General features: G+C 43.9%; 2 protein-coding genes across 2 annotated transcripts in view; one reads left to right on the forward strand and one right to left on the reverse strand.

Annotated features, from left to right (window-relative positions):
• The window catches only part of LOC308311614 (metalloreductase STEAP3-like), a 351,330-nt gene that overhangs the window by 95,451 nt on the left and 229,458 nt on the right, over positions 1 to 26,421 (reverse strand). The gene's annotated exons all lie outside the window — the stretch shown is intronic.
• The window catches only part of LOC308311616 (gamma-aminobutyric acid receptor subunit gamma-3-like), a 136,981-nt gene that overhangs the window by 71,564 nt on the left and 38,996 nt on the right, over positions 1 to 26,421 (forward strand). Inside the window, exons 4-7 of the mRNA XM_080758370.1 lie at positions 4,248 to 4,339; positions 4,479 to 4,610; positions 10,099 to 10,181; positions 16,687 to 16,824. Of these exons, the coding sequence (XP_080614496.1) occupies positions 4,248 to 4,339; positions 4,479 to 4,610; positions 10,099 to 10,181; positions 16,687 to 16,824 (445 nt within the window). The remainder of the gene's footprint in view (positions 1 to 4,247; positions 4,340 to 4,478; positions 4,611 to 10,098; positions 10,182 to 16,686; positions 16,825 to 26,421) is intronic.

A 26,421-nucleotide genomic window follows, 5' to 3' on the forward strand; every position in this document is an offset into this window, starting at 1 on the left:
TCGCCTGGCGGAGATAGCGCTCAGTTTGTCTCAATGGAGCTGTTGTATAACAGCGATATCGCACCTGTTATGCCACTGTTTCTGTATTCTCTGCATGGCTGCCAACAGCCACCCTGTAATCCTTGTTTGCTTTGCCTCCTCCAAACATGCACAATTTCACGAGACATGGCTCTGTATTAGGGCATTAACCAAACGGGATTTTTGATAGTCGACTCGACTACCATCAAAATCGATTTATAGTCGATTAGTCCTCCTCTGCGTCATCAGTGCCCATACCCGAGTCGGGGTTCAATCAATCAATCAATCAATCTTTATTTATATAGCACGTATAAAACAACCGAAGTTGACCAAAGTGCTTCACAACAAAAGACAACAATAAACAAATTCAAATACTCTACAGTGCCTAAAAAGGTTAAAATAAGTTCACCAAATAAGTTGGTGAAAGGGCCTTTCTGTGTGGAGTTTGCATGTTTGCATGTTCTCCCCGTGTCCCCTAGGGTAGGTACCCTCACAAAAAACATGCAGTGATCCTGTTCTCTAAACTGCCTCCCCCTGGCCAACCGGGGCGCCTGATGGAGGGGGAAACTCCCCCCTGTCAGGTGTAAAGGAGCAACTTGGACACTCGGGCATGAAGGAGGGTGTGTAGAGCCCAGGATCACATTAGATAATTGACACAGGTCAAACATTTTGGCATAAAAATTTTAAAAAAATGACGACAAATGCTTACCCGGTTTGAATGGATTATGTGACAAAGGAGAACAAAGAAAGAGATGGACTCTCTCTCTCTATCTCCATCTTTATCTATGCACCCACGCATGTACCCACCCAGCCAGCCAGCCAACCGATCAATATCTTTTCTTTTTGTTCATAACAAAAATACACTCCACCATTGCAGGCACGTTTGGATTTGATTTGCATCTGTGCTGATCCGCACGTCTGGAAAGTGAACAAGGAATGACAGATAGCTTATTTGGAGCGCTTTCTGCCTCTCCGAATCCTCACCAACCCCCTCCCTCCCTGCCTCCCTGCCTGCCTTTCTTTGCCAGTGTTCGGCTTCTGGAGTTCACATATAATTGATATGTGCGGATATTGGATAAGAGCAGTGTGCCGAGGCGGCTCAGTCAGTGAGCATCATGAACTCGAGACATGTCTGCAGTCCCAACATTGGGTTACTCTCTCTCTCTCTTTCTCTCTGGTGTGTGTGTGTGTGTGTGTGTGTGTGTGTGTGTGTGTGTGTGTGTGTGTGTGTGTGTGTGTGTGTGTGTGTGTGTGTGTGTGTGTGTGTGTGTGTGTGTGTGTGTGTGTGTGTGTGTGTGTGTGTGTGTGTGTGTGTGTGTGTGTGTGTGTGTGTGTGTGTGTGTGTGTGTGTGTGTGTGTGTGTGTGTGTGTGTGTGTGTGTGTGTGTGTGTGTGTGTGTGTGTGTGTGTGTGTGTGTGTGTGTGTGTGTGTGTGTGTGTGTGTGTGTGTGTGTGTGTGTGTGTGTGTGTGTGTGTGTGTGTGTGTGTGTGTGTGTGTGTGTGTGTGTGTGTGTGTGCGTGCGTGCGTGCGCGCGCGCGCGTGTGCGCGCTTCATTGGCTGGAAGTAGCCAGTATGATTGAAGGATTAGTGTCATTGAACCAGTTCACACCCCCCTCCCAATGCAAAAGTGATGAGGCTGGATTAGGCGAGAAGTGATTTGTTCTGATGCACTCCGGGCCAAGCTAATTAATTACAGTCAGATTTGGCTCGGCTGTTTGACATCCGTTGCATTTAATTTGCAGGCATTTACTTTCCTTTCATGGAGAGTAAATGTTTGGGCCTCAACTATAAATAAATGTCTGTTTTGTCGGGGGGTGACAGGCTGCAACTATATAGTTTGTCCCGTCGTAAATGTTCATTTAGGCCATAGTTTAGTTTAGTAGTTTAGTAGTTTAGTTCCATCAAAGAGCAAGACGAAGCATTCATCAAGTAGATTGGAGAGCACAGCTCAGTGGCCTTGTGGTTAGAGTGTCGGCCCTGAGGAGATCAGGGTTCGATCCTCTGCAAAACTGGGACCCAGTCCTGCTTGGCAGTCGGCATCAAGGGTTGGATTGGGGTAAGTCCCTGCAACATACTAGCGTCATGTCCAGGGGATGTAGGCCTACCTGTACATCTGGGGAACATGGAAACAGACTTGTTTCATTAAGTAAGGACAAATTAAACTCAAGATTTGGTTATGTATCATTAGTATTCAGAGAACTTACAAAACGTTGTTTTTGTAGTTGAGAGGAGCAGAGCAGGACTTTTAGTCTTAAAGGAGAATTCCATGCTAGAAGGCTTTCTTACCTTTAATTAAAGTTGTTACGTCCCCACCAAAGAGGTCCAGGGGGTTTTTTGTGCAAAAACTCCTTATTGGCTATTTCCGCTACCATAAGCCCTAAATGAATTGCATTGAATTGAATGGGGCTATGGGGTGTTGTGCTAATTCGCTTATTTCCATCGAAATTAGTAGTAAAGTGTGCCGCTTGGGATATTATTTACATTATGAAGAGAGGATATATTTAAAACAAAAAAATTGAGCAATGGAAATAAGCAAACTAGCACAACACCCCATAGCTCCATTCAATTCAATGCAATTCATTGAGGGCTTATGGTAGGGGAAATAGCCAATAAGGAGCTTTTGCACAAAATAACACCTGGACCTCTTTGGTAGGGATGTAACAACTACAAATAAAGGTAAGAAAGCCTTCTGGCATGGAATTCTCCTTTAACAAGCAGTGTGCAGTGATGGCCTGAAACTGTAATTCTCGACAGAGAACAAGTTGGGTAGATCAAATAAATAGAAAGAATAGAATAGAATAGAGTGATTAGAATATATGAAGTTGTAATGGTAACACAGGTTTCCTTATAGTTGATACTAGTGAATGATAGTTATTCTTTCTCCTGTTATTGTATTGTATACAAGTATTGGTTATGTAGGCCTAATTGGAACTGACAGACACTTTTTAATAGTTATTTTTGCATCACCATGAGCAGAACAAACAAAAACCAAACCAATCAAATCCCGAAATGTTGTATTGCCTCGGTTAGAATATCAGCATGCATTCTGAGCAGTCCGGCGGTTTGCCAGATAACCTACACAGACTTTCTTCTAGACTCCTCGCCTCCAAGAAGCCATGCTGCCAAAAAAAAAGGGAAATCAAATCAAATATATTGCGAGGTGAGAGTGCCAGAGAAGGGATAACGACCTCGCCAAGCTGTGTTTATGACTTTGGTCTGGGGTTCAAAGTCTCCCAACCAAGGTAATAATATGTGCATGGCATATCAAGCTAGATCATCCGTGGGTCTCTTGGGGTCCTTGTTTTCACATCGATAGCCTCGCTTAAACTGTCTATTGCTGAACTTTCTTCCCTGCTTTCCTGAATCCTCGAGGGAATTACGCGAGCACGGCACACGGGGTAGTTAATTTCAGTCGGACATATCAGACGCCACGCTTCATTGTTTCGCGTATAATAGCCGTGAATAATGGGGGGGGGGGGGGCTGCTTCAGTGCCTTGTCTTGTAGGCTTATCCGCCAAACAAGACACAGCAGGAAGCAACGGAGACAGAGATGCCTCTTGGGGATTCCAGAGTATACTTAATCTCTGGCAGACGTAACAACGCCACACTCCGCTGGCTGTGTGTGTGTGTGTGTGTGTGTGTGTGTGTGTGTGTGAGAGTGACACATGGAGGCTTGAATGGCTGTGAGGTAAATGGGGTGTTGGCTGCCGAAATTATTTTGATCGCAATGCCAAATGTCTGTGGCTCACTCTTGACGAGAGGCCTCTCCAAGTATCGGCGATGTGCCCTAAATATTGTGGTTGGTCAGTGTGTGAGACATTTGATTTGATTTGAAATCCATAAGTGCGCGTGTGCGCACGCCGTGTGTGTGTGTGTGTGAAGGACATTGGGCTTTGGGTTTCTCTCACCCACTCTAAAGGTCACTGTTGCAATGGGAGCTCACGTCAGGAAAGTCACAACTCCCACCTCACCCTCTTCGGAAAAGGTCACGCAGGTGTGTGTGTGTGTGCTCAGGTGTGTGCACATGCATATGCATACACAGTGATGGCCCCTAGCCCTCCTGACGCCCTAACGAAACAGTGTTGATTTCGTCGACGGAGAATGTTCGTCGACTACCTTGTTTTTTCACTGAAAAATAAACTGCATCACTGTTAAAATAAACTGCATCTATTCAAATAAGCATCTGTCCTCTTCCTGACTCTCTCTCTCTCTCTCTCTCGCTCTCTCAGGAGTACCAGATCGACATAATCTTCGCCCAGACGTGGGTGGACACACGACTGCGGTACAACAGCAGTAGCATGCGCATTCTGACCCTCAACAGGTGGGGGATGTGTGTTCTCAATGACATATAGTAGTTGGACTGAATTCTGTGGAGTAATCCTACTGTACAATATTATGGTCATATGAATCCTCTCTTCCCCCCCCCCCCCCCCCCATCTCTGTATGTAAACATCCAATAGCAACATGGTGGGACTGATTTGGGTTCCCGACACCATCTTCAGAAATTCCAAGAACGCTGACTCGCATTGGATAACGACGCCCAATCAACTGCTCAGGATCTGGAACAATGGGAAGATCCTCTATACGCTGAGGTAAAAACTAGTCTTATACGGGGGTGGGGGTGGGGGGGGGGGTGTGTGTGTTTGTGTGTGTGTGTGTGTGTGTGTGTGTGTGTGTGTGTGTGTGTATTTTAACTTTTCACAAATATTTAAACTTAACTTCAGTTGATTATTTCTCCCTTTCAATAAAACCAATTAGTATAATTTTATTTGATATTTTTTTATTATCGTTGATTAACCACAATCATGGAATGGGCACACCCAAACCCCCAAAGATATTGGCCAAATCCCCCAATGTGCTTCTGTGGGTAATTAGTCTCGATGTGTGCCAGTCACAGGTGCGACTGTGACTGCTCCAAATCACAGCGATTGCCAGCAGAACTATACAGAAGCAAGTCATTAATGCTTTGGGAATAATGAGAATGCTTGCCAAGCATATTTTAATTAAATTGAATTAATTTGAGAGGGTGTGTGTGAGAGGTCTCATTGTCTCCACCAGGCCGAAGGCATGGGGGGAGAGTATGTTTTGCACTCCGTCCGTGTGTGTGTGTGTGTCCGTCCGTCTGTCCGTCCGTCCTTCCTTCCTTCCGTCCGTCCATTACCAGCTAATCTCTGGCACCGTTGGCCCGATCCATGCCAAACACACACTCCCTGGATGCCAACGATGAACCTCTACCCCAAATATTCCTCAACGGCCACCATGAGGCCGATTTAGCCAAAACACATTTCTGTAAATTACTCGTACACATTTTATCCATACATCACACAATTCGGTATACACTATCTCCATAGTCGGATCTGCATAATTTCCCATCTTCCATCCTGATAGGCTAAGATTGGCTTCCAAAGCTCACATGATTGGTCCGTTTTGAACAAAATGCCACAAATCACAAACACAGGTGCAATGTCCGTGAAATTATACACACACATTTCGAGGAGGGCATGCCACTATTCTTTTTTCCAAATCAGCCTCACGGTGGCACTATAACGGGTCAATTCCTGTTTTTACCTATAACTGCATCGATCTGTATACAACTTATGTATGCGCACTCCCTAGAGGCCATGGAAAAACATTTCCCTGCATCCCTCCACATCTGCCGGTTATAGCTCCACCATGAGGCTGATTTCTGCAAAACACATTGTTAGTAACACATGTTAGTCGCACAGATTTCATCCAAATCTCACGCAAATCAGTACACTTGTTCTCTGTAGTCATGTGCTCAAGACTTTGCCTTCCAAAGTTTTCAGGAGTGGCCCGTTTTGTACAAAATGCTGCACATGTCCTGAAATCTATCCTCAGAGATGCTATGAGTGATCCGTCTCTGCATTTCCTCAACAAAATTAAGAAAAAAACATGTTTCTATTACTCCTAAACATTTTGCCAAACATCACACACACACACACACACACACACACTACTATTCTCCTGGTGGAGACCTGTGCCTAGAAGGGCACTTTAACGGTACAGCAAAACTATAGTTTTTTCAGACTAGGTAATTGTCATTGTTAAAAGAAACACACACACAAACACACACATTGGCACTTGCCCCTGGTTGTCATTGCTTAATTAAAGTATGCTTAAGGAGTACTCAACAAAAACAATCAATAGGATGAAGAGGCCATAATTAATACGGCTCTTTGTAAGTGTGTGCTGCCTGCTGACAATAACTAACATTGACTGCAAACCTGAGTGCATTGTGGATTGTTGTTGCGAGGGTTAGCTGGAGACAGACAGAATTATGCATGCATGGAGGGTGCCACTCCAAACACAAAGCTCACACAGACCTGAGTGATGTGCTGGCTGCATGGCTAAAATAGCAGATATAAAAGTTCATGTCGCGTCACTTGGTGCCACTCTGAGAGTTTGCAGGTCTGCTATTTTTGAACTCTTGAAAGTGTGAGAACGACCGATTTTAGAAGGCATTCGTAGGAATCCGGTCTTAATAGGTTAAACCTCCTCTTTAATCTTTAAGCCCAGTGATTTATGTCAGTGGGGAAACCTACGTTGCCGTTACACACCTGAGAGGAATACTTATGGGCCCGGGAGCGCCTCCTGGTTGTGTGATTTCATTTGAGGGTTCATGGTGTCAGGAGTTCAGGACCCGGCCATCATCATCGGTACGCTGGTTAGCACCCAGTGCATTCTCCCCCACGCTGACATCCTGTCTCCCTGGATGAAGTCACTTCTCACTTTCATTGAGACCTGGGTGTCGCCTCCCCTCGCGACCCCACAGATGATCCATCTGATGGCAATTCCACAAAAGTCAGTAGTTCTCAAAACAATTTTGTGTCAAGGACCCCCACATTGACGTGTATTCTGCCGTGGAACACCCATCTGAAAATGGTTTAGTGTGCCACAGGGAAGAAGGGAAGATTTGTGGCAAAACAATGTGCACTTTAAAACATGTTAACAGATAGTAGATGTAACAAGCTCGCAGCTCTGCCATTTTTGAACACACTTAATGTTATTTTCAAACCATTCCTCAACAGGGGGGGCCACAGCCAGGGGATAGCGCCCCCTAGGGGCTATAGTGCCTGGCATTGAAACATCTAGGAACACCACGTACCCTGTCCTTATTCCATGCATCCTGTAGCACAGTGGTTTTCAACCAGTGGTCCGGGGACCACCAGTGGTCCTTGAGGGAGTTCCAGGTGGTCCCCAGCTAAATGATGGAGAGTTGGTAACCAAATGGACCCTTATAGATATAACTCTTGAGAGTGTAAAATTAAATTGTTTCATTTTACGCTCTCTAGAGTTCATTTATTGTTAAATACCTGCATTAGGCTACTTCATTTAGAAGAAGTCTACACAATTAGAGCATGTAAAATAATTGTCTTTTTGACAAATTTCCTAATCTCAAATTTTCCTAATCCTATATCTAGGTACCACGTCAATAGAGCGCAGCAGTCCCGCCCCCTTTCAGAAAAGCGAGTGGCCCAGGAAATGAAACTCCAATGCATTTTTCCATCGGCACTTCGAATATAATTTATTTAAAGACGGTTACCCCGCGGACAAAGCCAATTCGGATCATGACAAATCATGACAATGAACACAATGTTTTGGGACGATCAAATAATTTATAAGACGAAAAACAAAACAAATAGTGTTGTCTCCTGCCTTTATTTTCTTCTTTCTAATGATTTGATCGTCCCAAAACATTGTGTTCATTGTCATGATTTGTCATGATCCGAATTGGCTTTGTACGCGGCGTAACCGTCTTTAAATAAATTATATTCGAAGTGCCGATGGAAAAATGCATTGGGGTTTCATTTCCTGGGCCACTCGCTTTTCTGAAAGGGGGCGGGACTGCTGCGCTCTATACAGCATGTATAATTGTGGGCGAAATCTTATACAATGACAATAAAATAATGCTCTAGGTTTTATGCAAAATCTCCTCAAATAGTGGTCCGTGGCTTAAATGCTGAATGAATAATGGGCCTTGACATGCAGGGACGTGCAAACATAGACATCAAAGGGGGCTTCGGCCCCTGCCCTTTTACCCGTCTGTAAAACAACTGCCCTTTCCAGGCCACGAATGCAGCATTTACCATGGGGCAAGAAAGAATGCAAATGCCACTCCTTTCCATGCCATGCCCGGAAGGCAGCATTCAGGAGAATTGCTTTTTTTTTCTCCGAAGTCTCCTGAACTTGAACACAGTATTTTGCGTTGAGCAAATTTGTTTAGAAATCCATGTCGTACACACATCTCATCTCCACTAGCTAAGGAGTGCTGGGTTGCGCCCCGAACATATATAGCTGCAGATCTACAAGCTCTCAACGCGCCGTGCTGAGAGCTTGTAGATCTGCTACGGTATGTTCGCTATTTTTGTCCAAAAGTGCCCTCTCACGGGATTTCAGCCCCTGCCCCTCTCACATGCACTCTGCATGTCTGCACGTAACTGGGCCTTGAGAGCCACTGCTATAGCACATGAAACGATATACGTCCCATTCTGTCATGGGGTTTTCCTCATGACTCAGACTCCATCATATGCACCGGTGGCTTCACCCTGCTCAGCTATTTATATTTTTAGAACCGTTGAGTCCGTGTCTCCCTCACCCAGGAGTTAATACAGTCCACACAAAAAGACATCAGGTCACTGCCATGATAAAACAGCTCTGTCGTCATGCGTCAACAAAGCATCCCGAGTGTGCATATCTGGCCATCTGTCCCCAAGCTCGCCTTCCGTCTTCCAATACCAACCCTGTCGGGGGCAGAAACCTTCTATCTCCCATATTTCTGGTTGAGTCATTATTATTAGGACATTTTACCAGTAGTAGTCAACGGTTGAGAAAACAGCGGGATGTATACACACGGGATGCGTAGCAAGTGTTAACTTACAAAAGCACTAATCTTAGCCCATATCCCCAGTTCCCCACCCAACACAATAGTGGTCCCCAGGTTGATTCGAAGTCAGGGTGGTGGCCCCTGGTTCACAATCAGTTGAAGATGGAGGGATTACATCGACTCACTGGCCTTGGAACGTCTCGAGATCCCCCAGGAGGAAGTCACTAATGTTGCTCTGGAGAGGGAATTATTATTATTATTATTATTATTGCATATTTCAATGTGCTACAAGTGTCACAAAAAAGTAGCAAAAATAGCTTTCCTTTTAGATTTTAGTGTTGTTGACTATTCAAAAATAGCAGATTTTAAATGACACAAATGATCTTGTGTTCTGGGGGTCCCTGGCACAAAACATTTTGAGATGGGGGTCCGCGGCCATTCTTCACGGAGGGTGTCCTTGACAAGACAATGTTTGAGAACTACTGGTTTAGAAGGTATTTGTATAGAATCGGCCGATCAGGTGTTCAAATGTTTGAAATAATAACAATTAACCCATTTTGGACGGGAACCCCTTTTGGTGTTAATTAAGCATTATGTTCTGCTTTAGCTTGTAGCTATCTACAAGCTCATAGCGTGGCACTGAGTGCCATGCTACGAGCTTGTAGGTGTGCTATTTTTGAAAAAAACGTGAAAATGTGGCGCAAATCTTTGAATATAATGCTTTCACAGCAGACGTTTTTAACTCATATCTTTGCTTGTGGAGGGAACACATATTTTCAGATGGGGGTCGGTGGTCAAATGCAGATAATTCTGGGGGTCCTTGACAAGAAAAAGGTTGAGCACCACTGACATAGAAACAGAGGTTTTTCTGAAAACTGGCAGGATTTAGAAGACTTACATTTTGTAGAATCGGCCTCGGGTGTAAATGGAAAAAGTGGAAAAAGAAACGGTTTCGGACATACTGTACTGTATGTATGTGTTTTCCAGCAGGCAGCGACAAAGTACAGAAGCATAAGAGAAAAAGCGTGATCTCTCTCTCTCTGTGTGTTCCAAAGAGTGTGGGGGACCAAGGCCTCTGACGCTCTGGGGACGCCTTTGAACACATCTGAGATTGCTTTTTATCACGTATCTCTCTCTTCTCTCCTCTCTCTCTCTCTCTCTCTCTCTCTCTCTCTCTCTCTCTCTCTCTCTCTCCTCTCTCTCCTCTCTCTCCTCTCTCTCCCATGTATTTCCAGGATGACCATAAATGCAGAATGCCAGCTGCAGCTCCATAATTTCCCAATGGATGAACACTCCTGCCCCCTTGTCTTCTCCAGCTGTGAGTTTTGGCACATGCACGCACACACGCACGTACACACACACACACACACACACACACACACACACACACACACACACACACACACACACGTGCGCATGCGCGCGCGCACACAGCTTTTGTGTGCATCTCAGGGAGCTGAAAATGACACGGGTTGTATAGGTATGACATTGAATGCATCGATGCAACATAATTATTGACACAATGTCCTTTTCATTATTCCATCTCAGTCGAAGTGTAGAGCTTGACGTTCCAGCATCTTGAGTGCAAACCAGTGAACCACTAACGTCATACACCCAGCCAGGCTCAGCCATGATATCGTTGCTGTCAGGCAGAAACATCCTTATCTCATAAAATATATTTTCACTTTTTGTCTTTAGTTTTATTTCTTCCCGTACGTCAACGACCTACTCGATCATGCCGCCGATCTTGTGCGTGAGGGGAAAATTTGAATATTTCCAAAGTTATTACGTCAATACTTGTTCCTGTGTGTGAATGTTTAGGCCTGTCACAAAAACGATATTATACTCTACATCCGATTGACATTTATACCACTTAAATGGTGTAAAAGATCTGTTTCTCCAGATAGGGTAAATTGCCAATCAATCACCGATCGGAGTGAACATCGTCCTGATACGGCCGATTATCGGATCGCATCTCCACTGAAAAGTAAGTGTTTAGGACATAAATGAGTTTTCCACCTCGACAGAGACGATATAATCAGCCCCCGGGGCCGAGTCATGCCAAAGACCATGAAAACGGGACCCAGTGCCGTCATTGCCTGGCACTCGGCATCGAGGGTTGGATTGGGGGTCATTCCCTGCGACGTAGCGTCCTGTCCAGGGCGTGTACCAGTGTTGTCTTTGTCGACTAAAACTAAGACGAAAACCACTGATAAACTAAATGGAAACGAAATGAAAACTATGCTATGTTGACTAAAACTAAGACTAAATATACTGACAGTTTCGTCAACAAATAAAAGGGACTAGTGGACAAGAGATCCATTTTACAATTGGGCTGTTTTCAGCAAGTGTAAAAACAGTCATTACGATGGCATCAACACCCACCAACATACATTTTAGTCGACTAAAACAAATGTAGATTTAATCGACTAAAACCGCATGACATTCTAGGTGACTAAAATGTGAATAAAACTAAAATAGAATTTTGCTGCCAAAAACAACACTGCTGTCCAGGGCATGTACGTACATTTGCACATCACTCTGTTTCGCGCTATGCGGACACGGGAGGTCATTCATGTGACCTCTGTGGGTCACATGCAGGCAGGTCTAATATTTCGACATTTAGGGAAATAAATGGAGTTAAATAGAAAACTGGGAGTTCCACCACTGTATTATACTGACCAGAGGATGGTACATCTAGTGCAGTACCCATTCAGACGTTGTAAAGCACATTTAATGCCATTTCGAAATAGGGCCCAGTAACATAATGGAAACCCATCTGTTCTTTAGCTGTCGGCAACAAATGGCTTTCTATTATGTTACAGCTTGTTTTGTATGCCCTCTATTTATTTATTTTACGAGCCGCAATGGGCGAACAAACCGCAAGCACATTTGATTTCTCACATAGGCAACAACAGCACGAAAGATGGTGGTGGACAACTGTCACTCTTCTCCTGTGTAAACTATGTTGCAGTAGTTGTTCTCAACCTTTTCTGGATCAGAGCCCACTTGAAAATATTGAAAGTGTCCACCTGACCACTTGGCAGTCGATCGAGCAATGCGAGCCAACAGACAGCAACTTTGTTTTTCTGTTGGCAAACATTTAGACAGCGTTCGATTTGCAAAAGGAATGGAGATCTCTAGGTCATACTCGGACGAGCCCTCCACCGTCGCTTCCAGTCATCCCGGTTCTCCATACATCCGACCAGCTCTTTGGTGCTTTGCGCACCTGCATCTTTCTTGAGTACATCCACATATGTTAGTATGGGACGTCCTGGACTCCTGGTGACCGGTGCCCGTGTGTTGGTTCCCACAGCACCAGTTTGCTGGCTGGGAGCTCTTGGTGTCTTTGGCAGTGTCCTGTGAGTCTCATTCTCCTGGCTGCTATTTTGTCGCTCACCCTGAATATTCCGGCATACAGATTCTCGAGATGGGTCATACAAATAGCCCAGCCCCTCCCTCCCCGCCCCAGCAAAACCATTTAAGTGATAAATCAGATTTATCATGTACCCTGTCTGACGTCCCTGAGAGTGACTCATCGTTCTTTGATCAAATATCCGATAGCTATAAATGGTTTCGGAGGCAGGAGCTATATAGCGAGCTAACTAAGTGATCAGCCAGAAGCGTCTTTCAGGTCCAGTGCTTGGGAAATGCGCGTTGGCTGCAGACACGTCACATACGCCCGGGCAGATGGCTTGTGAGATGGAGAAGAAAGGAGAGGAGAGAAGCCGTATTGTCTCCTCAAGTCATTGTACATCAATCTGACATCCGCTAATGAGTTGGCCTGACACCTGTGCTTCTGATATGCCATCCTTCTCTTACACCCTATCCACTCTTATCAGGTTTTTTTTTTACTAGTAATCATTCCATTTCGACCTGGACCCTTGCATTCCGGTTCTTAATTGGCATGCCGCAAAAATAATATGCATTCATCGTCAGATTTCGTCAATAGCCTATCTACAGGCTCACACAGTTTTGAATTTGTGTTTTTAATTATTGTACATGAATGCAGGGAATCATACCTACAGATTGACAATACCTTTGTCGGTTGTACAGTTTGACCCACCAGTTCTGGAGATACTCTATAAGCCATATATGGCTTATAGAGTGATGTCTTGACTTGAGGGGAATGGAGTGGGAAAAGACCAAGCATGGGTGTAATACAGCAGTAGTACTAGTAGGGCTTTCTGGCAATGGGAGCTCTTCGCTGCAACCATTTTGCCGGGTGAACTCAGCTGGAGATAATAACATTAATTGCGGGTGCGTTTCGTTTATGTGTTAATGTGCAGTGCACAGGAGCTCCATGCTGGCCACAGTAACACCTAAATGAAACCTGTCAAAATGTGTGAACGTACTGTACATGGGAGTACTAGTGGGCGTATATAGAGTCCCCTGCACAAGGATATGCCTTGTTCCCACGCCTTCCGCCATTAATTGATTGAATGCTGTGAGTGCTCTGCTAATGTCCTCGGCTAAGATCCACTCTTAAATCTTCAACGAGGGATGTTTCAACGGTTTTCATACAGAGGAACACTTCAAAGCACGAGTATATTAGAAACCTGACAGGTGTGTGTGTGTGTGTGTGTGAAGGTTTCGTGGCACAATAGTGAGGTGTGCTAAGTGTTGTTCTGGACGTCGGCTTTCAAGAGACACTTGCTGTGTGGACATTGAACCATACATCTGTCTATTCAGAGACTTAAGCCCAAACCTCACCAAAGGGTTGGGCTGGGTCAAAACAGTTTTTAAGGTAGACCACAAAGTCATTGCAACTCAATGAGTTGTATTGGTGTGGTTCACCTTAAAACTGTTTTGTCCCAACCCGACCCTTTGGTGTGGTTTGGACTTTATAGAGCCACACAATGTTGTGCTACAGTATACCCTCACATAATCGTTTCAGTCTAATCCTGAATACGTATTTAATTTAATTTATTAAGTATTTTTCAAATAGTGTTGATGCCAGGCATGTTTGGTCAATGCTAGGCATGTTTTTGGTAGGGCTAGCATTAGGCATTCGTTTAGGTAGCTTAAACATGGTTTAGGTGGTCCTCGATAGGTTCTGGGATTTGGGTGCAAGCAATCAAATTATAATTTCTGACAGAAAGCCCAGAGGACAAATGTCCTTGTGATCATTATAATGTCTATGCGCATCTGCTTTTAATTATTTATTTATTTTTAGCGGTGCCTCCACTCCATTACGGAGCTATGTGTGTCCATGTGTCTGTCCCTGTGTGTATGTATGTCCGAGCACGGAAAGCTGCACCACCTAAAGTTGCCAGTAGAGTACAGCACAGAGTAAAGTGGCAGTACAGTAGAGAGCACAGTGCACTCCAATACAGTATACAGACCACATTACAGTAACTATAACAAAAGTCATGTTGCTATGATGAAAACAAACATTAAACTCTCTTTATTTTATGTTTGTGTAGGGACAAGATGACGTACATTTCCCTTCATTGTCAATGGCGTTTTTAATGTTTGTTTAACTAAAAACAAACATTAAACCTGTACAGTATATAGGAGAGGCTAGAAGTGTATAGTTGCACCGCTCACTTCACACAGGTGTGATTTTTTAAAACTTTTTGTCAAATTTCTAAGCCAATAATGTGATGACCAGCAGTGGTTCCCTATTGGGACACAAAGGAGACTCTTTGTGTCTCCATAGGGAACCACTGCTGGTTCAAGTCTCCATGGGGTGAGGAACTGATATGGGGGAAAAAATCATTTTGGGGGTGAACTATATATGCCTTTAAGTACATGACAGAAAAGTATGTACAGTACACATGGTTTACAGTCTCCCAATTACCAGCCAATCCCCCTTGGGAGTGTGTAACCATGGGCGAATGGCGAGTGTGTGTGGTCTTGTGTATGTCTTTCCCGCGCTGCCCTTGGCTTCCTGCCTATCCACTCTCCCATCTAAAATAACACAATAACACACTAAGAAAGATAGAATAAAAAGCCGACTTTGTTAAAAGCTAAACAATATCACAGGCACAAACAAAGCGTGCCGAAAAATAAATGTCTGTTAATGGCAACAGAGATAACAAGTTGCGTGTTGTACCATCCTAAACTGAGATTAAACTGATTAATGGCCATGGTTCCGCTGAAGCGTACTGACATAGCACATAAAGGAGAACAAATTATTTAATTTCACTCAGCCATCCTCGATAGATAATGATGTACGCACGCACACACGCACACACAGGCTTCTAGAAGGCTATTGCCGTTATACACTTTGTTTACAGGTGTACAACAGTCTGCGCTTCCTCTTAGGATAGACAGGGGAAATAAAAGTGCCAAGGCCGCAGATAGCTGTAGTTTATAAGCATGCTTTGGGGGGCTTTTAAAATAGTCTGAATTATGGTAAAAATGTTGGCACCTCTCATCTCTGCAGGCCTTTGGCGATGGCTCACTTTGATTAGAGATGGCTATCCTCCTAACGACATAATTTACATAATTAGCTGAGCTTTCCACCACAGAGCCAAAACAGGGCAGACTGCTGGCTGGTTCCTTATTACTGGAGTATCACTGAATTTCCTTCCTCGTTGTGTTCAACTTTTTGCAAAGATAACCGTTTGTCACTACAGCTATAGCCGATGGGTACAAATAACAAACCGTAAATGAAGGGTTATTACCAAACTTTTCTTTGTCAAGGATCCCCAAAAAGCCATATCTGACTGCAGCCCCTTATTATGAAATGGCTTATTTCCTTAGTATTGGTAATTTCTCTATTCTTTCTTTCTTTCTTTCTTTCTTTCTTTTTCTTTCTTTCTTTCTTTAATGGACAAAGCCCGAAGGTCCCTATATTGTTTTTCTGTTCGTCTGTTTTTTCTTGTCTGTCTTCTCCTTCTCCTTCCGCCAAAAATAGCAGTTCTGGCTGAAGCGTGCAGTCGGTTTTCGCAAAAGAGTTGGAGGACGCGAAGCCCACAACCATTGGCCAAAACAAAGGGTTGCGCTATAGCACTCAATTGTAAATGCAAACTTTGAACAGGCATAGCTCATGAACCGTCTGACCATCAGCAATACAACTTCGATACGCATATCTGTCTTTCATTTGGCATTAGTTAATATATTTTTGCAATGTACTGGTGACTTGCACTTCGGTGTGCCTTGGGAACAAAAACTTTACAAGTGCATGCCCTGCATTAAGCGCAGAACAGGCACAGGAGTGATAACCTTCCATCGCTACAGTAGCTTTGCAGCATGCTGAGCAGTGTTGTTTTCGTCGACTAAAACCAAGACGACAAATGTTCGTCGACTACCTTTTTTCACTGACGAAAACGGCATGGAAACTAAATGAAAACTAAGCTATGATGACAAAAACTGAGACTAGAATGAAACGACTAGTGGACAAGAGATCCACTATAAGTCATTTTACACTTGGTTGCATTCTGATCTAGAAGCTCACAACGCGTTGCAGCACGACGCGTTGTGACCTTGTAGATCGGCTATTTTCAGCAAGTGTAAAATATGTCATTACGACGCCATCAAGGCCCACCAAAATTAATTTTACTCGACTAAATCAACTGTAGATTTGCCCACTAAAATCGCACAGCACTAAAACTAGACTAACACTAAAACATTCCAGGTGACTAAAACAACACTGATGCTGAGCTACTCATGGCATGGCAAGCTCGGCATGCTTTGGCCTTGCTTATGGGAAAGTATTTCAAGTATTCCGACATATAAAATGATGGGATGCCGTTCGTAGGGAGTTCCTTGGTGGCTCTACAGACTACAGATCACTGGAATACTAACTTTCTCCCCCACCCCCCCTCTCACCCCCCCCCTCTCTCCTCCTCATTTTGCTGACTATCCGTTTCTAGATGGCTACCCGCGAGATGAGATAATATACAAATGGAAGCGCAACTCCGTGGAGACGTCAGACAAGAAGTACTGGAGACTGTACCAGTTTGACTTCATGGGGCTTCGGAATACCACCGGCCTCCTCACGACCACCGCAGGTAAATAAATAAATTACTACCACCCGCGGGGCACGGTGTCGCAGGTCGGACAGTCCTGCGTTCGATTCGCTGTGGGCGTGCTCTCTCCTCCTCGTCAGCACAGATGCCCATTAGAGATCCGAGCTTTTTTGTCACCCAACTCCGCGTGTGCATAATTATATTCCGCCCGTTATCCGACCGCAATTTACTAATTAATCCAATGTATTAATCCGCACCACCCGCAATCCGCTGCGCAGGGAAGCGCCCAGCGTATACAGTATAGCCAATCTATTTATACTACTTGTATAAACAATGTCACTCACCACTCTCTGGACAGTTCACATAGTGGTTGTATTTATCCATTTCTATGGTAACCCGCCTTCCACATTCTCACATATTGCAACGTATTTTCATACAGCCTATCCAGCAGGTCATCGGCAGGGTAAAGAACTTAATCACTCCCAGTCCCACGCCAAACGTATATTCCTCCCTTCTGTTTTACTTAGTTGTAAGTTTCTCTCCGACTCACTAGCTGCCTGTAACTTTAGCGTAGCTGCCTGTAGGCTGTAGGAGACCACTGTGTTGTTGTTGTTGTGCAACAGGACCTAACTTCATCTGCGGCTAATTTGTGCCAGATCATGGAAAATGATGAAATTAAAATACTACTAACGCACGCACGCCGATATTTTGTGCGTTTTTAAAAGCTATAATAAGCATATAGATCGATGCCATTAATTTATTTCCCGCATTATTTCACCCGCGGTTTATCCAATATTAATTTATAATATATTGAATTGACCCAAATCCACCCTAAACTGCGGTTCACCCGCGGCAACCGCGGCTAAATACGCCACCCGCGCTGGTCTCTAGTATCCATAGTTAGTTACCCTATAGGTGGGGTTGGCAAAAGGGCCTTTCTGTGTGGATGTTCTCCCCATGCAGTAATCCTGTTCTCTAAACTGCCTCTCCCTGGTCAGCCAGGGCGCCTGGTGAAGGGCAAACGAACTGGTTAGAAAAATGTGTACCTTCCGGACTAGTTTTGTTCTTTTGGTGAAGATTATAAAGTTTGCTGCATTATGTCTGCATAGAGACGAGCCTATAATGTTACTGTAAACTGGCCTTGCGTTGCGAGTTGTGATTCACAAGAACAACTTAGTGGACTAACTGCTGTATGAGACTATATGATTATCAGCTTGTGTGCTGACATTTTGGCCATGTGGGTGAAATTGATTGATTGAGTCTTTGAAGAAAAAAAACATAACTATGCTGAAAGGCCAAACACAAAACTTCCACTGTGATCCATTGTACTCTAGAGGAAAGACCATGGGGTCTCTCTCACGTTGTTACAGTTCCATGGCATGCCAACGGTTGGATTTGGGGATATATTATGGTGTGCAATCGTGTAAAATGTGGAGGACTACTAACCATTGTGTTTCCTGCACTGACCTATATGTAGTATGCTGTATGCACAGAGCTCCTATACCTTTAAACACGCGGTGCCAAACCGCTCCAATGAGTGACCGAGTGTTTCTGTGCGTCCGTCTATTTGTAGTACGACCCATTGACCCCTGCAGCTGATTGGGGTCACATTTGCGTCACACTGTTGAGCAGCCTAAAAGGGCCGTTCGCACTGAGCACTAACGACTATAACAGTATAACTCAGTTCACACGGGTGTGATTGTTTTGTATATTATGGTTTGGGGGGAAATGCTGCTAAATTGTCCCAAAAGTGACTGCAATAAGATTGCTGTTATTTTGTCTCAAAAAGGCTTTAGTTTGTATACCCTGTATATTAGGGGTGTAACGATACATTTTAACAGTGATACGATACGTGGTTGACGATACGATACATGGACGATATTGGTTCATTATGGCGATACGATACGATTCAATGATTTGAAATCGATACAGTAACTATTTAAAATACATTGAATTTTTTTACCACACACCAAAAGGTAGTGTTGATACAATCGATTAATTGCACAGCAAAACGATTCGATATCGATTATTTCCATTGCAAAACGATACGATACAAAGTTACAAACATGCTGTTTTCATTTCAATATACTTAGATTCTTGAAATTAAAATCGATTTTTCGATGCAGTTACTATATCATTACACCCCTACTGTATATATAACATGTTTATAACGTTGCATACCGGTAGTCTGTCTAACACAATACATACTTTCCCTATTATTTCCATTTCGTATTGTTTTCATTACGTTTTGAGTCCGACACTTTGACACTTTTGACGCAAACGTACGTCTTCCCACACCAATACAAAGCTCCCTCAAATTGAACAGGCACAGCTGCCACTAATGGCCTGGACAGCAGCTCTGAGTTGTTGTTTTTTGGCGGGCGGGATGCTCTGCCCCCAGAGTGGCTGTACTCGGCTGAGTACAGAGTGGCTGTACGCGGTGTTACTGAGAAGAGGCCCATTATGCAATCAGCATCACACTCAGCACTGCACTCCCTTGGGTCCTGGTTAACGCACACACAGACACACTCTGGTTCTGTGTACAGATGGATAGTTTATATAGTTTTAAGCGTTGCTGACGGGCCAGTCGGTGCTGCACTTGACACTCTCCATATAGCCTGAGCTAACGTGTTAAGTTTCTAGTCTATAGGGCTGATTGGATCTCACCGATCTGTCCGTCAGCCCTGGCCACTCCTCTCCCACCTAGTGAAGTGCTACGTCACATAATTTGGAGCGACACCCACCCGGAAGCGTTGACTCCCACTTCTAGACCAAGGCAGCCAATGCGTTCCTCCAGGCTTTCATTTTTCGCGCAGACGAAATGAAAGCCTGGGTATCGAGGCTACTCTCCATATAACTGATTCAAATAACTGATCTACTTGTTTGTCGCAATGAGAGAGTGAACAACGTTACATTATATAGAGGGGAAAATAAACTTAAGACAGGCCATACAATTAGATCAGTGTTTTTCTATTGGCAAGTCAGAATCTCAAGGCTCGGCAATGTTATCAGTAAAACCAAGTTGTTGGAATACATTAATCCATTTCTTTCTTCTTCCAGTTAAGATAACACATGATCATCATGATTTCTTTATTTCTTTATTTTATTTTTTTAAGTGTACAGAAAGAAATTACTTATTTACGTGGTGAATTACGGTGATCCACCTGAACTGATGCCGCACCCACAGCTGTAAAAGGGGGAGTGTTTAGGAGAGGGAATGATATTGTGATGCTAGCTCGGTGGTGAATGCAGGACAAAATGCTCAAGGTCACCTGTCTGATTTACAGAGGGTTTTAGGAGCCGTGTTGTAAATTGGGCTGTGATGAAAAGGGATTATGGCCCAATTGAATAAATATCTGGCATCACTTGAGGCAGGATGTTGTGTTTATTAACCCAGCAAGACCTGAGGCCACTGACGGACTGAACATCAACTACTGAAACTACTGAACTACTGAACATCAACTACTGAAACTACATGCTGGATGGTTCAAACCAGTGTGTGGAGTAGGAGGAGTAGCGACACGCTTTGATCTCGCTGCAGGGTGCCTGTAGTTCCAAACATTGCTCCTATCCCTGGTACAACACATTTTTACATGGGGGTCCGTGGCCGAATTCAGATCATTCTGGGGGTCCTTGACATGAAAAAGGTTGACCACCACTGACATAGAAACAGAGTTTATTTTGATAAAACTGTCATTGTTACCTCGACAACGGACAGCGCGGATAGTGATGCCACACGGACGTCGCCAGGGCGGCGGTCAGCGGTATACATGTACTGTATATAAGGGCTTGGGTGAGGCAGCCGAGCTCTGTGTGTGGAATATAAGTTAGCTGACCCAGAAGAGGACGGAGCCCAGAAACGTATGGAGCCAGAAGCCTCAGTCAGATCTAATCGCCCACCCTTTGAGAAATACATGTTCGAGACCTGTTTGTATTTCTAGCCCTTTCCTGCAGGATAATTCAGTCCTCCCTGAGAAAGCTTAGAAGCTGCTCAAGTGACAGCTTAGCTCCAGCAAAGAGAGCCCACCGTTATGGTCATTCTCATATGGGTGTGCCCCAACTCCAAGTTGAGGCACTGAGGCACACCCATCCCAACAATGGAAGACATTAGGAAAGACATCAAACAACTCATAGAAGCAATGGGAAAATGCCGCCCTCTGAAAGAGATCTGGCAGGGAACACCTGGAGGAAAGCAGACGCCAATTCCGAGAGGAAATCATGCCTGCTCTCCAATGCCTTTCCAGGGAACACGGCACCGAAGGTCGACACCCTGGGGAAACGCACTGAAGGTCGACACCCTGGGGAAACGCACTGAAGGTCGACGCCCTGGGGAAACGCCAATGGAAAACGCGCAAACAATCCTCAGTCAGATCTAATTGCCCACCCTTTGAGAAATACACATTCGAGCCCTGGTATTTCTAGCCCTATTTCCTGAAAGAGAATTCAGTCCTCCGCAAAGAGAGCCCACCGTTACAGTCATGATTTAGAAACCATTTGTATGGAATCGTCCTCAGGTCTAAATGGGGTAACAGATTACCGATTAGGAAAATTACAGTACATCTCAAGCACAACTCAATACAAAACTGTTGTTTTGTGTACGACACCATAAAGCATTACACTTGTTTACAATAGGGTCCACCATGTTCAATTCATTTAATTTAGAGACGTATGCAAATAATACACTTCTATATAGCCAAAAACAGGAAATCATCATAGAGGAGGTAAAAAGGGGGGAAAAGGGGTGGGTGGGGGATTCAGATTTTACGGGGGCCAGTTTCGAATTCTAGCCGCCCGTAGGTGCGCTTTGAGAGTGGTTTTGAAGGAGTCAAGGGATTTGCATGTCTTAATGACTGTTGGTAGGGCGTTCCACATTTTGGTGCCATATAGGAGCGAAATTAATTTAGTCCCTTGTTTTTTTTTGCCAAATCTGGGTTGCACATGGTTTGTTGAACTCCCTCTGGTGTTGTGGGAAGCGGGGGTGGCAACACTGCATGCTGGGTTTGTGGTTATATAAGCCAAGAGTTCTCGCCATGCTCCAAAACTGGACTCTTCTAAGGCTGGTTTTCAAAGACCGCTCTCTCAGGCTTATCATGGCACATGGTTGTTTCTGGCTTTGTTTGTTGGTTGTTCATTGATTTTATTTAAAGCGTCCTTGGGTTCACGAAAGGCTCTATATAAATTGAAGCTATTATTATCATTCACATGGCATCACATGGCCCCACCCATTTGACCTCTTAACACTTTTAGTGCTGGCGGGCTGTGGGCTGCACACCCAATCAATGCTGAACGTTTCTATGGACTTTTGAACTTTTTTAGGGGCCCACAGCGAGGGGCCTCTTATAGCGAGAATCACACCGCATAAATCAAAAGAAAGCCTAACTTGTCCACTTCAATTTTAATTTTTTTTTATGATTCTACCATCTTCCATTCTGGAGATATTGACCTTTTTCTAACACCTGCTTTTGCCTGCATGCTGCTCGTGAAAAAAAACAACAGAGATATGGAGGCTTGAAGTTGACAGACATTGACAGACAGATATAAAAATGAACACAAATAATATCATATACATACTATACACTGAATGAAAGCCCTGAATGTCTACTTTTAGGAGGAAAACAAATACACATTGATCCCATGTACAGTTTGTCTAATTGTTTATTGAATGCAGCTTGCGGCCACCAGAGAGAACTTTAGAGAAAGCATGGACCTGAAGAACTATTATTCACAAAATAAGGCCTATAGCGACATGTACATACTATATACCGTATGAAACGGAAGACTCTCTGCTTTCATAAGAAAAATACTAATACTGTAATATTAATAAAAATCACACCCCTGTGAAGTGAGCAGTGCAATGTTGCACTGCTCACTTCACAGGGGTGTGATTTTTATTATTATTATTATTATTAGTATTTTTCTTATGAAAGCAGAGAGTCTTCCGTTTCATACGGTATATAGTATGTACATGTCGCTATAGGCCTTATTTTGTGAATAATAGTTCTTCAGGTCCATGCTTTCTCTAAAGTTCTCTCTGGTGGCCGCAAGCTGCATTCAATAAACAATTAGACAAACTGTACATGGGATCAATGTGTATATTGTTTTCCTCCTAAAAGTAGACATTCAGGGCTTTCATTCAGTGTATAGTATGTATATGATATTATTTGTGTTCATTTTTATATCTGCCTGTCAATGTCTGTGACTAAATGGCGTTTGTATGAGCTAAAGAATGAGCATATGGGACATTGGGACTGGAACATCTTGGGGCTACGTTACTACTGTTTTGTTTATTTTTTTATGAAGATTATGATGATGACTGATCAAGACCCCCGGCGGGCAGATGGAACGATGCGAAGACGCATTGTCATTATTTATCCATCTGTCGCTGTGTATCGTTCCAACTTGGCTCGCCGAGGTTGTTTTTGCTGCTGACTTGTAAAGTCATAACAGCGGCGCGTGCGTCTTAGTTGTAAAGACATGATCATCATAACAAAATAACCGTGCCGTCACCCGGAGATGATGAAGGAAGGGAGACCAGACTTTAGATCCGTGCGGTGTCCATTATGGCAAGTGGCAACAAGTCCGAGCGAGCATGCTCCGAGAGAAACAGAGTCTACACAAAGACGCCTCCTCCCTCCCTCCCCTGAGACATGCCCCTGCATGTCTCAGGACATGCAGGGGCATGTCTCAGTGAGTGAGAAACAGCAAGCCTAGCTAGATACGATCGGATGTCATGAAATGTGATCTGGCTAAGGGCTAGCTAGTAGCTACGCTCGCAATGGGGGCCGCCATTGTGTGATAGTGAGCATTTGAGCCCCTCCTGTCCTGAGTTTTCAGGAAGGGAGGGGGGAGAGGCATCTTTTTCTTTTTTTTTGTGATCAGGTGATCGGAGTGTTGTGCTACCGTTCTGTGCTAGTAGATAAAGTGCTCGGGTGTGTAGAAAGGCGATTGAAAGTAATCAATAAAAACACACTGTAAACGTGAATCTCCCGTTCCCGCATTGAAGCGCTGGGAATGGAACCACGTAAATCTACCTTTACCGCACGGAAACGGTTAACACGGCAGCGGTTAGGGCAAGTTAAGTGGTCACATTCATGTTCCTGTTTTCAGAAAAGGGTGGGAACTGGGAATCCAAAGCTGTTAGGCTACAAATGCATGCTGTACCTAAATATAAAAGACTGCTTAAATATAGATAAGATGAGATTGCCCTCTGCAAAATATTATGCAAAATAAATGTTCTAAGGTTTTACTCGTTTTCCTTCCACAGTCGCTCAAAAAATAACCTCATAATTAGATTGACCTTATAACACAAGGCTGCGACTCTACCCGGAGCACCTGCAAGCCAAACCGATAGACCACTTTAAAAGATCGCAGCACTCGGATGAAGGTTTAAAAACACGTACCCTGCACCGCCTTCCTGCGAAGCAGGGGGAACATTAAAACAGACACGGTGTTTGACCTGCAGCTATCGCTAACTGGAATCTGTACAAAAAGAAGTGAGTGTTTTTCACGTTCAGAGATTCGCAAGATAGGGCTTCGTCTGACTCTTATCAGGCCGAGGGGGGGGGGGGGGGGGGAGAAATACCTCCCCTCGTGACCCTAGTCACGAGGGGAGGTATTTTTTCCCCCCCAGGTCTCAATGAAAGTGAGAAGTGACTCCATTCAGGGAGACAAGATGTCAGCGTGGGCAGAATGCGCTGGTGCTAACCAGTCCTGAACTCCTGACACCATGAACCCTCAAATGAAATCACACAACCAGGAGGCGCTCCCGGGGCTCATAAGTATTCCTCTCAGGTGTGTAACAGCAACGTAGGTTTCCCCACTGACATAAATCACTGGGCTTAAAGATTAAAGAGGAGGTTTAACCTATTAAGACCTGAGGCCGATTCCTACGAATGCTTCTAAAAATCGTTATCACAAAAATGACGCGACGTCATGTGAGCTTGTATCTGCTATTTTTTTTATTTTCTTACATTTTTATCCCACGATTTTGCAACCCATTTTTTCACTTTTCACCTGACCAGGGGGGAGTTTCCCCGGCCGGACGTATAGCGCGCGGAAGGAACACGTTATTCCGACCAGTTCCTTTCAGTTTCAGTTTATTTTTATTTATAGTGCAACGTCACCCAATGCTCTCTCTGTGCACTTCAATACACAGCAAAAAAACACAATAGTACAATAACACAATAGCAAGGAAACACAGTAAAGCATAATAAAATGTGCCTACACACATGGCTGAAACAAGTACCATGCGATAGGACACCGCTATATGAATCATCAACAGATAGGTGTAAAGATACGTTCAGAAAGTCCATTAATACAACATAGGGTTTTAAAGTCACAGGGTGAATATAGTGGTTTCAGTGAAACTAGGGGGAACCATAATGCAGGGAAAGAAATATGTGTTTTAAGTCTAGATTAAAAAATGTCTATAGAGTTGGCATCTCTAACAGCTTGTTGGGAGAGCATGTCCTGAGACAGGGGACACGATGTGTGAATGCTCTGCCCCCAACCGTTATTTTATTGTGGTATATGTGTGACTGTGAGTTTTCCAGCGTCTTTGGAGCGTAGAGGTCGTGGGGGGGGGGGGGTTGTATGCTTTTATTAAGCTGGACATTAGGCATGTGAATCTCGTCTCATCTCACGATTCGATACGCATCTCGATGCACTGCCAGCGATACGATACATTAGAGATACATGGAATCCCCTGGCGATACGATGCGATACGATTCTCCCTCTTCCCGATGCGATGCGATAACCATTTAGTTCAAATCAATGCGATACGATGCGATTCACCCCTCTACCGATACGATTTGATGGCGATTCATCACAATAGAAAGGATTTATATTAAAGCTCTATTAATTTCCCAAAAACATGTAAAAATGCATTACATTTAAATTCAAAGCAATTTATTGTTTTACTGTAGGTTAGTATTATAGCTCTGCATCTCAAACAACCCAACTTATAGAATTCTGTAAGTAAACAAAGGGTCTGCTCTCTGCTGGTTATTGTGGAATTGTTAGATTACTAATAATCATAGGCTATAGTATAATTATTATATCTCAAAGGTCAATTTGAGGTTTTGAGTATAGAGGTTTCAAGAGATTAAAATGTAATAGCCTATCGTTCATCAATTAATGTTACCAACATATAAATAGAAAAGAAACAAATAAACAAAACAAAAATTACAGGTCACACTTGTAGTGCTGTCAAACAAGTCTATGTCTAGTTTAATCTGCAACAGTTTTATAATATAATTGCCTATATGGGGGTCCCTACTTGATCTCTCACTCTCAGCTAAGTGGTCCTTGGCTTGACCTGAAAAACATTGAAGACCCTGGCCTGCATGTATTATTAACGTTATAAATACATAGCAGATGTACAAGCTCACAACGCGTCTCATCCACGCCCCGCTGTGAGCTTGTGGATCTGCAATTTTAGGCGTGCGACACCGTCTTGCTGCAGAATATAAATAAGGCTTCTATCCCAGAGAACAGCAGGGGAAAGCTGGACAGTGGAAAGTTGCTGTGGCGTTGTTGTTGTTGTACACGTGTGTGCAGACTGCAGAAGCTTTCTTTAATTACAAATTGATAATGATCGCGACGCAGATTTGCGTCGGATAATCAGCAAGCACAGCTGTG

The sequence above is a fragment of the Protomyctophum bolini genome (assembly GCF_963924005.1).
Source record: "Protomyctophum bolini genome assembly, chromosome: 24".
NCBI classification, from domain to species: domain Eukaryota; kingdom Metazoa; phylum Chordata; class Actinopteri; order Myctophiformes; family Myctophidae; genus Protomyctophum; species Protomyctophum bolini.